Source organism: Xyrauchen texanus, chromosome 34 (genome assembly GCF_025860055.1).
Source record: "Xyrauchen texanus isolate HMW12.3.18 chromosome 34, RBS_HiC_50CHRs, whole genome shotgun sequence".
In the NCBI taxonomy this organism is placed as follows: Eukaryota; Metazoa; Chordata; class Actinopteri; order Cypriniformes; family Catostomidae; genus Xyrauchen; species Xyrauchen texanus.
Window position 1 is genome coordinate 28,834,158 of NC_068309.1, and position 13,879 is coordinate 28,848,036.

Consider the following 13,879-nt stretch of genomic DNA (forward strand, 5'->3'; position numbering starts at 1 on the left):
GGAATAAGTTTTCACTGTTATACCAATGATACCCAAATGTATATTTCTGTGAAACCTGACAAAATTTCCCAATTCTCCAAATTAGCAGTGAATCAATGAAATCAAAGATTGGATCGCCAGAAATTTCCTCTAATCAAATCCGACAAAACAGAGGTACTAGTTATTGGAACGTATAATTTGACTCTCGATGGATGTACGGTTACATAGTCTTCAACAGCAGAGAATTTAGGTGTTATTCCTATTCCGAGGTCACCAGAACTGGTTGGATCCATCTCCATTCCTGCTTGGTATCGGACTCCACTGCTACGTGTCTCTGAGTGACAATGACAAAATGCAGCTGGCGCTAGCCAGTCATCACTTCAGTCTATTACGATGGATCTCAGAGGATGAACTGATGCCAACTCCATCCATAAGACATGGGATCCTTCATATGCCATTGCTTGAACCTTGGATTTAGGATTGACCTCACCAAAATTACCAGCCGTATGAACTGCAAAGTACCTTACTGATCTCACCCTGCATCACCTTGGTCTAATGATGGACTACACTCTTAAAATGGAATACATAGACTATCAATAAATTGCCAACAAAAGCCTTCATCAGCCAACTAACAAAGGATAATGCATCTATATGAACTTCTGCTGTTAATCCAAGATTAACTTCAAAGACAGTCATTAATCTTACAATTCTTACAACATTTTTGTTTAAACACTGGCCATTAACAATTACTTAGTTTAATCATTTTAAACCATGACTTGCACTGCACATATTATTAGCTTTACTTTATATTCATGTTGTTTAGCCAGATGGAAACTGGCCCCCACAGTGAGCCTGGTTTTTCCCAAGGTTATTTTTATGTTCCTTGCCACAGTCATCTTCGGCTTGCTCACTGGGTTTCTAAATACAACTATTATTTAATTACTTATTTTTATACACACTTCATAATCATATTTAATCAAACTACACAATGATGACAAAGACTTTATAGATATTATGGTTTAATTTTTTGTTAATGCATGATTTTCTATAAAGCTGCTTTGAAACAATGTGTGCTGTGAAATGTGCTATACAAATAAAAATGACTTGACCCTTACATTTATACAACACTGAAATAAGTGCCTATTAAAGGTTAAATACAGAAGTTTGACAAGTTTGTATGTTTTTTCAGATAATGGAGCAATGACCATGTCTTTTATTGCCATGAGCTGAATCTCTGGTATGCAGAAGATTGTTGTACATGACCACAGGTGCCTGATGCGCTTGAAAATACTTTCATCTTATCAGCTTATCAGCACATCAAACATATGGAAAACATCAGACATCTGAAGAAAAATGCCTAACTTTGACCTTGCCTTCCCTGTCTCTGGATATAGGGCTCAAATCCCACTTGTAGTCCATTGAGAAGCCTTGGGGATCAGCTGACAATGACAGCTGCACTCTGGAGTCTGAACTCATCCAGTCCCTTTGCAAATGGACTCCACTTTGAGTCAATTATGTTTGAAGATGAGGATGAGGATGAAGTTATGGATGGCGAGACAGTTTCAATTAAATGTAATACTGTGCAGAGTTTGGTTGATGTAGTTAGAAAGCTCTTGGAGAAGTCAGTGTTACAATTGGTCTCAGGTCAGGGGCTTAAAAAATGCGCAAAACAAATTTGGTAAAATTACAGTATGTTGGCTTTGATAAACCAGCATAATAAAATGTGGTTGGTCAGTTTACATTTCTGTTAGACGTCTAATTGGGCCAGCTGCAAAGTGAATCTGACTTAATGCCACAAGTCAAAAGTCTGGCTATGCAAGAAACCAGCTTAACACAGATTCAAATCTTAGCCATAAAGTGTCTATATATTACATTATTGTATATGCAGGACTCACCTTCCTCCTGAAACATCCTGTAGATGGCGTCCCTGTCTGTGAACAAGCCGAGCTGAATGTGATCTCTGGATCCTGGAACACACACTCCGGCTAGCTCTGAGGAAGAGAAGGGAAAAGAAATGAGCTACAACATAACTGTATGCTTCTTATTCTTGTTTTGTGACTGAATATGATAACTGAGCCATTTAAAACTGTAAGTCCTCAAACCCAAACTCACTGTATATGTTAATATTTAATTGCTTAAAAAACATATACTCAGAGCAGAATAAAGCTTTAACTAGCACCAAAACAGCTTAAGCAGTACTGTTTGCCAAACTACTGCAGTATTATACCACTGTAAACCTCTCAGAGCTGTTGCAACCTTGACTTACCATGTGAATGTTTCACAGCAGCCAATACAAGACAGTCCTGCTGAAGCTCCTCTTTGGGTCGATGATCCATAGATGTACTGAGAGTGAGAATGGAGCATGGCTTTCTATTTTTCAGAGATAGATCTAAATATGAACATAGTAAACTTAAGTGATGCCACACCTTTTTTTTTTAATCTGACATTGAGATTACTGACATTGTCAGGCCACTTATACCAGATATGATTTGGTTTCAGGTCTGTACTGCTTTTCCATTGTTTTTCTATGTAAACATGGCCTAGATGGACATCTTTGACTGTTGCACCGTGTCTCACGCAGGAACAATGCATTTTTTTAGACAAGTTAAATGTCAAGTCAAGTTAAAATGAATGGCAACTTTTAGAAGCACGTCTGAAAACAATGTTATATTCGTTGCACAGCGTGTAGCTGTTTTTAGCGAAAGAAGACAGCTAGACCGATGAACATTATAATTATTAAAATTATATTATAATTATTATTATAATGTTACTATGGCTAACACTGCAGATAAATATGGTTAGAAACTAGGGATTGCTCCTCTTCGCTGTCATCTTCTACAAACCTAGCACGTGTTACTCATGTTAGTGTTTTCCGTGTATGAGTCAAGGAGCTCTAATAGGTATGAGCAGCCGGTGTCGGCTCTACAAAGGCTCCACACATTCACTTTGAAGCAAGCAGCACATGCAAACTATATATTTATCTCATTAAATCAAAGATTTTGTGGCTTAATAATCACACTAGGACATAACATGATTTTAATTTGTGCAATGAATATTAACGAAATCGTACATCAGATGGTATCGTTTTTTTGTTATCGGAGCATTTTCATGAGCACTAGTACATGTACACAAGGCCTGTATCGGACCCGATTCTGATACCAGCATCTGTATCGGGACATCCCTATTAGAAACAGAAGATGATTTAAATGAGTAGATCAGAGACCAGAAATATTACAAGCTGGTTTTGAAGTAATTTTTCTTATATATATATACACTCACCTAAAGGATTATTAGGAACACCATACTAATACTGTGTTTGACCCCCTTTCGCCTTCAGAACTGCCTTAATTCTACGTGGCATTGATTCAACAAGGTGCTGAAAGCATTCTTTAGAAATGTTGGCCCATATTGATAGGATAGCATCTTGCAGTTGATGGAGATTTGTGGGATGCACATCCAGGGCACGAAGCTCCCGTTCCACCACATCCCAAAGATGCTCTATTGGGTTGAGATCTGGTGACTGTGGGGGCCATTTTAGTACAGTGAACTCATTGTCATGTTCAAGAAACCAATTTGAAATGATTCGAGCTTTGTGACATGGTGCATTATCCTGCTGGAAGTAGCCATCAGAGGATGGGTACATGGTGGCCATAAAGGGATGGACATGGTCAGAAACAATGCTCAGGTCGACCGTGGCATTTAAACGATGCCCAATTGGCACTAAGGGGCCTAAAGTGTGCCAAGAAAACATCCCCCACACCATTACACCACCACCACCAGCCTGCACAGTGGTAACAAGGCATGATGGATCCATGTTCTCATTCTGTTTACGCCAAATTCTGACTCTACCATCTGAATGTCTCAACAGAAATCGAGACTCATCAGACCAGGCAACATTTTTCCAGTCTTCAACTGTCCAAATTTGGTGAGCTCTTGCAAATTGTAGCCTCTTTTTCCTATTTGTAGTGGAGATGAGTGGTACCCGGTGGGGTCTTCTGCTGTTGTAGCCCATCCGCCTCAAGGTTGTGCGTGTTGTGGCTTCACAAATGCTTTGCTGCATACCTCGGTTGTAACGAGTGGTTATTTCAGGCAAAGTTGCTCTTCTATCAGCTTGAATCAGTCGGCCCATTCTCCTCTGACCTCTAGCATCAATAAGGCATTTTCGCCCACAGGACTGCCACATACTGGATGTTTTTCCCATTTCACACCGTTCTTTGTAAACCCTAGAAATGGTTGTGCATGAAAATCCCAGTAACTGAGCAGATTGTGAAATACTCAGACCGGCCTGTCTGGCACCAACAACCATGCCACGCTCAAAATTGCTTAAATCACCTTTCTTTCCCATTCTGACATTCAGTTTGGAGTTCAGGAGATTGTCTTGACCAGGACCACACCCCTAAATGCATTGAAGCAACTGCCATGTGATTGGTTGATTAGATAATTGCATTAATGAGAAATTGAACAGGTGTTCCTAATAATCCTTTAGGTGAGTGTATATATTACAAATTAAATTAATTGCAAATAATGTAAATAAAAAATAAATCATTTTTATCATATTTACTTTTGATAAACAGGCTAAAAAACTGGCTGAAATAGAACAGAATTACCAATAATTTAAATTATAATGGGAGTTTTACCTGATGCACCAATTGCGTCTGGTTTAGACAGGTTGTAACAGACATGAACTAACTACACTTCCTGAAATCATTATTTTATTTTCCTGGGGTCTTTAAATATCAGCATTTGAAAAACTTAGAAGTGGTTTGTTAAGTAACAATAAAAAGGTTTAATTGAACAGCACACATCAAGCAAGAACAGTAGTGAGTTGAGAGTCCTCAAAGAAAAACATATTGACTGCTGGTATACACAGAGCAGGCAGAAACTGACCTGACTTGTCTCTTCTCTTCTCCTCTTTGACCTCTCTTTTAACTGCATGGATGGGCTTTTCTCTGTTCTGCACCCTCTCTGCTGCACATGAGTCCACACTGCTCTGGCTGGCCAATCCTGTGACCCCAATGATAAAGGTTATTCATCACACCACACCCAGATGCCTGGACTGACATTTCACAGACAACGCTGGAAGCACAAAAGCCAGAGGAAGCGGAAGAGACAGCGAGAGATGAAAGAGAGAAAGATGGGCCGTTACCCGTGACGGATGGACCGTCTGCGGTCTGTCTCTCCTCTTCTTCATTGTCTGATTGGCCCTCTTCTGCTCCACTGCCCCCTGCACCTTTATTCTCTTCTCCTAAAGGCAATTCATTCTCCTCCGCCTTCAGCCCTCCTTTCCCAGATGCCTTCTTTTTCTTCTTGGACTTTTTCTGTAGTGCTCTCTTTTTTCAATCTCAGAACATTTCTTGCCTGTTGATGGAAGCATCACAATGTACAATCCCAATTTTGAAAAAGTTGGGACATTTTAAAAATGCTAATAAAAACAAAAATGAGTCATTTGTAAATTATAGTCACCCTTTGCTATGTTGAAAGCACTACAACTACACATTATATAATGTTTTTCCTTGTGAATTTAATTATTTTCTTTTTTAAATGTACAGTAATTTCAAAACAGATGATTACAACACACTCCAAAAAAGTTGGGACAGTCGAGTGTTTACATCGAAACATCACCATTTCTTCTAATACTTATTAAGCATTTACACACTGAAGACACACATTTGTTAAGTTTCCATTATGTAGGTCTTCAGCTGCACAATTGTACAGGGTCTTTGTTGCCATATGGTGTGCTTCATAATGCACCACGCATTCTCAATTGGAGACAGATCAAGACTGCAGGCAGGCCAATCTATCACACACACTCACTGCTTACACAGACATGGATTTGTTATCCATGCAGTATGTGGTTTGGTAATGTCCTGTTGAAAAATGCAAGGACGTCCCTTGAAAGGATGTGCTGGATGGCAGTATATGCTGTTCCAAAATTTTTACATATCTGTCTGCATTAATGGTTCCCTCACAGATGTGTGAGTTACCCATGCATTGGCACTGACATACCCCTGGCCCATAGAGACTCTGGCTTTTGGAACTGATGTTGATAACAGCTTGGATGGCCTTTTTCCTCTTTGGCCCGGAGAACACGACGGCTGTGTTTTTCAAAACATTTTGAAATGTGGACTCATCAGACCAAAAAACACAGTTCCACTTTTCTGCTTTTCATCTAAGATGAAACCGAGCCCAGAGAAGTCAGCAGTGCTTCTGGACAGTGTTGATGTATGGCTTCTGCTTTGCATAGTAAAGACTTAACTTGCATCTGTTGATCAGCGGCGAGTGGTGTTGACTAACAAATGTTTACTAAACTAATCCCAAACCCATGTTCATGATATTCATGACAGATGAATGATGTTTTTAAAGACAGTGACGTCTGAGTGATCGGAGATCACACACATTCAGAAGTGTTTTTTGTCTTGCCCTTTATGTACCAATATTTGACCAGATTCCTTGAATCTTTTAACTATATTTTGCACTCTAGAGGGTGAAATGCCCAAAATCCTTCCAATTTGTCTTTGGGGAACATTGTTCTCAAAGTACTGATTATTTGCTGAAGCATCTGTTGGCAAATTGACAAGTCTTGAATGATCTTTGCTCTTGAAGGACTAGGCTGTTTTTGGAGGCTCCCTATATACTACAACATGATTGCCTCACCTGTTTCACATCGCCTTATCAAATTGTTATTAATCTTAATGTCTGAACATTTTTGGAGCATGTTGCAATCATCTGATTTTAAATTACTGTACATTTTCAAAAACTATGAAATTCACAAGGAAAAACATTATATAATGTGTAGTTGTAGTGCTTTCAATATAGCAAAGGGTGACTGTAATTTACAAATCACTCTTTTTTGTTTTATTAGCATTTTTCATATTGTCCCAACGTTTTTGGAATTGGGGTTGTATGTGTACCATTAAACTAGAGATTCAGAGTCATTTCAACATCAAACTGACCAAAATTATTTATTTTATATTATAGCTTGATTAGAGTATGACAGGAAATTATTGAGGAAAGAGAAGGAATGGGAATGGCATACTTTGCAGGCCAGACTCGAACTTGTGCCTCCCTAATTAGCACCAAACCCACAGTTCGCGACCCTAATTATTTCATTAACAAAAATTCTGAATGCTTTGTAAATCCCATTAAAAAGGTATATTTCACCCAAAATTAAATTTTGTTTTCATTTACTCATTCTCATTTTGTTCCAACACTGTATTTCAATTATTTAATAAAACACAAATGATGATGTTAGGCAGAATGTCTGAGATTCTGTTTTCCCTTCAGTACAAGCGGAGAGTGATTTGTACACTATGGTTCAAGTCTTCTGAAACCATACAATATCTTTTGTGAGGAACAGACCAAATTTCAAGATGATATTTGCTTACAAAGTTCAAAATTCATGCTTATAGTACAATGAAAAATGCAGCAGGAATCATTGCGGCAGGTATGATGTCACTGACACCAAACGCCATCGATCCTTAATGCCATACATATGCAATATAGCGCTCAATTCACGTTGACTACTTTTATGGTACTTTTACGTGACTCTTCCCACCCTAGAAATCGGGCCAATTGGTTGCTTAGGAAGCCTGACTGGAGTCACTAAGCATGAACTGGATTTGAACTAGCAACTCCAGGTGTGGTAGTCAGCGTCTTTACTTGCTGAGCTACCCAGGCCCCTCGGTAAAATATGCAGTTAAAAAACACTACATTTAAGATTAAGAACATTCCCTCAATAGAAGTTTAAAGGATTTTTAGGGGAGTTTTGATTGTCTGCTACCGAAACGCAAGTCTGATCAATTCGACAAAAATAAAGCCTTTAATAAAAGAAGAAATTCTGGACCAATTTGTGTACAATAACAGTACAAACATGGCTTCATCAAGCCAACCTAATTGGATTGAACGCACACTAATAAATTACCAGAATTTTTCCATAAATTCACGGCTCACACATTAGCATTTATAAAGCAGTAATTGTAAGATACTATGATATTAGCCATAATATTTTGTGCTTACTACACACCCATAATAAAACCTGTAGAAAATGTAACTTGCCTGAGCAGTACATCATATCCCACAGTAACCAGACTCCTATCGTGATGGGGACTCTAGGCTAGACTGGTGATTTTGTTGGCGTGACCAGAAAGAGTCCTGTATGGTTCAGTCACTGACACTTGACTCTGATGGGTTCTCTGTAACAGAAAAACACTAATGAGAAAGGAAGCACAATCACAGTGTCCTGAAAAAACACAAGAGTGAATAGCAGATTGTCACCTATGAGGTCATGGACGTATACTACGGCATTACTGGAGCCAGATGCTAGCAGATACTGCAGCTCAGTCTGAGACAAATGCTCATGGTGCCAGCGTAATTAATCAATGATCTTATGATGCTTCTGGGGAAGGTGTGCGGTTCGGTGGGCTGGGGATCTCATCGCTGCTTTTTGCAGATGATGTTGTCTTCATGTCATTATCGGTCCGTGACCTTCAGCTCTCACTGGATCGCTTGGCAGTTGAGTGTGAAGCGGCTGGAATGAGGATTAGCACCTCTAAATCTGAGGCCATGGTTCTCAGCAGGAAACCGATGGAGTGCGTACTCCAGGTAGGGAAGGAGGTATTGCCGCAAGTGAAGGAGTTCAAGTACCTCGGGGTCTTGTTCACGAGTGAGGGGACAATGGAGCGGGAGGTTGGCCGGAGAATCGGGGCAGCTGGGGCGGTATTGCACTCGCTCTATCGCACCGTTGTCACGAAAAGAGAGCTGAGCCGAAAGGCAAAGCTCTCGATCTACCCGTAAATTTTTGTTCCTACCCTCACCTATGGTCATGAAGGCTGGGTCATGACCGAAAGAACTAGGTCGCGAGTATAAGCGGCCGAAATGGGCTTCCTCAGAAGGGTGGCGAGCTTCTCCCTTAGCGATAGGGTGAGGAGCTCAGTCATCCGTGAGGAGCTCGGAGTAGAGCCGCTGCTCCTTTGCGTCGAAAGGAGTTAGTTGAGGTGGTTTGGGCATCTGGTAAGGATGCCCCCTGGACGCCTCCCTAGGGAGGTGTTTCAGGCACTTCCAGCTGGGAGGAGGCCTCGGGGAAGACCCAGGATTAGGTGGAGAGATTACATCTCCACACTGGCCTGGGAACGCCTCGGGGTCCCCCAGTCAGAGCTGGTTAATGTGGCTCGGGATAGGGAAGTTTGGGGCCCCCTGCTGGAGCAGCTGCCCCCACGACCCGACTTCGGATGAGCGGTTGAAGATGGATGGATGGATGGATGATGCTGCTGAATTGTACATAAGAGTTTCAGCATGGGAGCCTTGAAAACATTTATGTACCCACAACCAAAAACCACATGAATTATATGGTCTTACTTTGATGTTGTTGGTGTCACGGAAGAATTTGTCCATGTTAGTGGCCTCTCCTGAGAGTTTCCAGGAGTCGTGCTGAAAGATGAAGCCCTCCCCACCACAACTGTACAAACTGTAGGACGGCTTGTCTCCTGATGCCCCTGTACCACATGCGCTCACACACATTATTTAAGTAGTCATAACATGAGAAATCACATTTACCATCATCGTAAAAGATAAAAGAGCTTGAAAACATGTAACTTTCAGAACTCAATACTTCCTCTCCAGTAAAAAATAAATGAATAAAAAAAAACTGTATTGGAACCACGCAGCAAATATGAATTGTTGTGAAATTCCACAACTTTCTGCTATCAGACAGATGAATAGAAACTAGAGTCTGGAATTTTTTAACAAGATCCCTGATAATTTTAGTCATTTATGAAGCCTATTTCAGAGCAGACTGTATTGGGAATATATTACCATGCAATGAAGGCTATGAAAAGAGGCGCGCTTATTGAATGATTTGGCAGTTATGCACTGTTACTCATTATACAAAGGAGAAGGTGCTTATATGGGAGTATTACAGGCACAGCACAAACAAATTACCTGTTTAATTTGAGGGTCATAAAAAAAAAAAAAGTTTCCCCAAAAGTGTTCTTACATTTTTTTAATTAACCTTAGGGAAACGTCAACATTTGTTTCTAAATGTCTGCTCAAACATTTTTTAAATGGCTTAATAATGGCCTAAAATGGCTTTGATGAAAACCTCTCAATGACCCATAGATATATATAAAAAATGATATATAGCTCAACATTTTGTTACCAGGACATCCGTAGGGATAAGAGTGAAGAAAAGACACAGCAAAACAACTGTAAACAAATCATCAAGACTTCACATCAGCAGCTCTCAAACAAAAGCAATTATCTCCACATCCTTGTGGACCAGTGATGGATACGGTGATAAATGTGTCATTTGTCAGCACTGGGCTGAAATGAAATTTTCATTCCTTGATTACCAAACAAACTCTATGGAGGTAAAGTAAGTATTTTGTCCATGCTCACATAATTACTGAGCGAGAGTCACTTGTTGTTGACGGATTGTTCTTGGCATCGCTCCAAGATAAATATTTACTGGGTCCTGATTGTGTGTGTTTGTGTGAATTATGAATTGACTTACCAAAAGTCATGGGAGGGACAGGAGGACCCCACGAGAGAGAGAGAGAGTAGACAGTTCAGTAGTGATAAGTGCTCGAGATTTCAGGAGATTTGCATGCAAAAGTGAATAATGATGTAGAATTTGTCATTTTCCATTCAATTTGCCATAATATTAATGATAATAAGGTCCAAATATTCAAGGTATCATCAGCATAAGAGATATACTTCATATGAATTAGCGCTTTCAATCCATTTAACAAAAGTTAATCGAATTAAAGGGATAGTTCACCCAACAATGAAAATTCTCTCATAATTTCTTCACTCTCATGCCATCACACATGTGTATAACTTTCTTTCTTCTGCTGAACACAAATTAAGATTTTTTGAAAAATATCTCAATTCTGTGATCCATACAATGCAAGTGAATGGTGGCCAGAACTTTGAAGCTCCAAAAGCATATAAAAGCATCATAAAATAATCCATAAGACTTCAGTGGTTTAATCCATGTCTTCAGAAGCTATATGATAGGTGTTGGTAAGAAACAGATCAATATTAAAGTTCTTTTTTTTACTATCAATCTCCACTTTCAATTCCCATTCTTCTTTTGATTTGGCGATTTACATTCTTTGTGCATATTGCCACCTAGGCAGGGAGGAGAATTTATAGTAAAAAAAAGGACTTAAATGTAGTTCCATTTCTCACCCACACATATCATATCACTTCTGAAGATACAAATATAAACACTTGAGTCTTATAGATTAACTTTATGCTGCCTTCATGTGCTTTTTAGAGCTTCAAAATGTTGGTCACCATTCACATGCATTATATGGACCTACAGAGTTGAAATGTTCTTCTAAAAATCTTTGTTTGTGTTCATCAGAAGAAAGAAAGTCACACACATCTGCGATGGCATGGGGGTGAGGAAATGATGAGATTTTCCTTTTTGGGTGAACTATTCCTTTAATAAAATGACACATTGATTAATCAAATTAATCACAAATATTTGGTGAGAAAAGCCCCCAAATAAGGATAATGCAAAAACATTATATTAATGTGGCAAATGAGTAAAGCATAACATCGAAATAACTAAAAGCTTTAAGGGCTGTTCGCACTGAACATGTTTTTGTGTTCATCTGCACTCTTTTTTCTTTGTTGTTTTATGTAAACGTGCCAGAAGGATGTCTTTGACCGATGTGCCGCATCCAGCTCTTTTTTCAGCATCTCGCCTTTACTGCCTTCAAAATCCTGTGAACTATTTTTGCAGTCTAGTTTGACATTTTGATTTTAAACTTATTTGACAGAACTGAGGCTTCTCGATCGCTCTTGAAAAGAAAATGTGATTCACCGCTGTGCCAGAAGGTTCTGTTGTCATATTGGTTCTGGATCGACAGGGTGTTCCACACTCGGATCATGCTGTCTCTGATCCCTAGAGCCAGACACCTGGTGCCCACAGGACAGAAACTGAGACAATACCCACCCAGAGTGGGCAGCGTCCAGCAGCAGTCCAGAGACGCCAGATCCCAACACTTAATCTTAAATAAGACATACAGAGGGGTTAAGAACATTTTTCATCTTAAAACTTTCAATGATTTATAGAAAAAAAGAGAATAGTATCATCTGGGGACTGTCCTAAAAAAAATTTTATTCGTCAAATCGTTTAGAAGATATAACTTAATTAATTATTCTTGCATGGCCCTAATTTACTTAATAGCCTATATCTTCTAAACGTACACTCCAGACTTTACGAAACTTGGAATACTTTGATATTAGAACATTTTGAGGATACATGCAAAGTTTCGTTCAATTTCTCCAATAGGGGTCACTACAACAAAAAGTCATATCTCCGCAGTTGGTGGGTCAACTAAGTTCAAATTAAATATTCACTTTCTTTGGAAATGCAAACATATCCTTAACATATTGATTCGACCAATCAATAAAAATGGCCTCCAGCGGCCAATCGGCACCTCCTAACTTGAGTTGTGAATGGACGATGTTCAAGAAACTTTGTATACACAAGAAGGGTCTCTACACAAAGCTGTATATCAAATTTGGAGAGAATCGGCCACACAGTGGCACTATAATAAGCTAATTCACATTTTTTCTAATAGCTCTGCAACTGTAGAGGCTTGAATATATTTTAGTTTACCAAATCCTTCAGGGCCCCCAAATCATATGGTCACATGGAATTCCATTTCAACAAGAAAACTTTTATACCATTTTTCTTTTTTTTTTTTTTTTTTAACCTTTTTCGAACTCGTCCTAGGCTGTTCCCCAATTTGCACAAAATTTGATATAAAGCATCTGCAGATCCTCCAGATAAAAATGTATCAAAAGAATTTTGATTAGTTCCTTGGTTCGGAAGATATAAGCAATACTTTTTTTTGGGTGTGTCCTATAATGACTAATTGGCCTGTATCTTGTAAAAGCAATATTCAAACTTAACAAAACTTAAAAAAACATGGACAAGAGAACATTCTGAGGTCCCATGCCAAACGTAATCAATTTGTGATGCTAGGGGGCGCTATAACAGGCAATTAGGGTTAGGGTTTGAGTTAAGGCCCGGTTATAATTTTTTCTGCCTTCCGGTTCGAATCGCGCCTGCAAACTGAGTTGCCATTAAAGTACTTTTCTGACCACGACCAATTACGAAATGTTTGACGCATGCTCAATACCACTGCTTTGTGATTTTCTTTTGATAAAAGAGCCGTTTGCTTAACGTCCTTTTCATTTTCATAGCTTAATATAGACATTGAGCACTTTATTAGGAATACTATGGTCCTAATAAAGTGCCCGATGTGGTCTTCGCTGTTGAAGCCCATCCGCCTCAAGGTTCGTGTTGTACATTTTTAGATGCATTGTTAGAGTTTCCGTAGCCTTTGTCAGCTCAAACCAGTCTGGCCATTCTCCGTTGACCTCTCTCATCAACAAGGCATTTCCGTCCGCAGAATTACCGCTCACTGGATGTTTTCGGCATCATTCTGAGTGAACTCTAGAGATTGTTGTGTGTGAAAATCACAGGAAATCAGCAGTTACTCAAACCAGCCCGTCTGGCACCAATAATCACCAACGACCAGCATATGCATGATTTTATGCACTACAATGCTCAAAAAGAGGTAGTCACTGCGTTCTCCCAGCTGATCCAGGTGCTATACTGGAAATGTCTTTCAAAAAAACAGATTTGTTTGTTGTCTAAAAACAGCAGGAGGGGAATAAACTGAGTCGGCATTGTACTGTTGCCACACTACTGGCTAATTAGATAATCGCATGAATAAGTAGGTGTACATGTGTTCCTAATAAAGTGCTCAGTGAGTGTACTTCTCTTAGCACATTAAAAAACTCAAAACTCTTCGAATGACACTTGAAAATACTCTCAACTTGCTTTCTGGGAAAGCTGACGTCGGTGCTCCCCTCTCCT

General features: G+C 39.4%; 1 protein-coding gene and 1 pseudogene across 1 annotated transcript; both read right to left on the reverse strand.

The window, feature by feature from the left end:
* Nucleotides 1–1,566: 1,566 nt before the first annotated feature.
* Nucleotides 1,567–7,451, reverse strand: LOC127627573 (gem-associated protein 5-like). Its single transcript, XM_052104016.1, has 6 exons — nucleotides 7,392–7,451; nucleotides 5,126–5,309; nucleotides 4,867–4,983; nucleotides 2,246–2,368; nucleotides 1,875–1,970; nucleotides 1,567–1,631 (listed from the first exon to the last, which is right to left on the reverse strand). Exons 1-6 carry the CDS (start codon nucleotides 7,449–7,451, stop codon nucleotides 1,582–1,584), a joined length of 630 nt encoding a protein of 209 aa, XP_051959976.1. The 3' UTR covers nucleotides 1,567–1,581.
* Nucleotides 7,452–7,858: 407 nt separating this feature from the next.
* LOC127627574 (gem-associated protein 5-like) lies at nucleotides 7,859–10,613 on the reverse strand (annotated as a pseudogene).
* Between the last annotated feature and the right edge of the window lie 3,266 nt (nucleotides 10,614–13,879).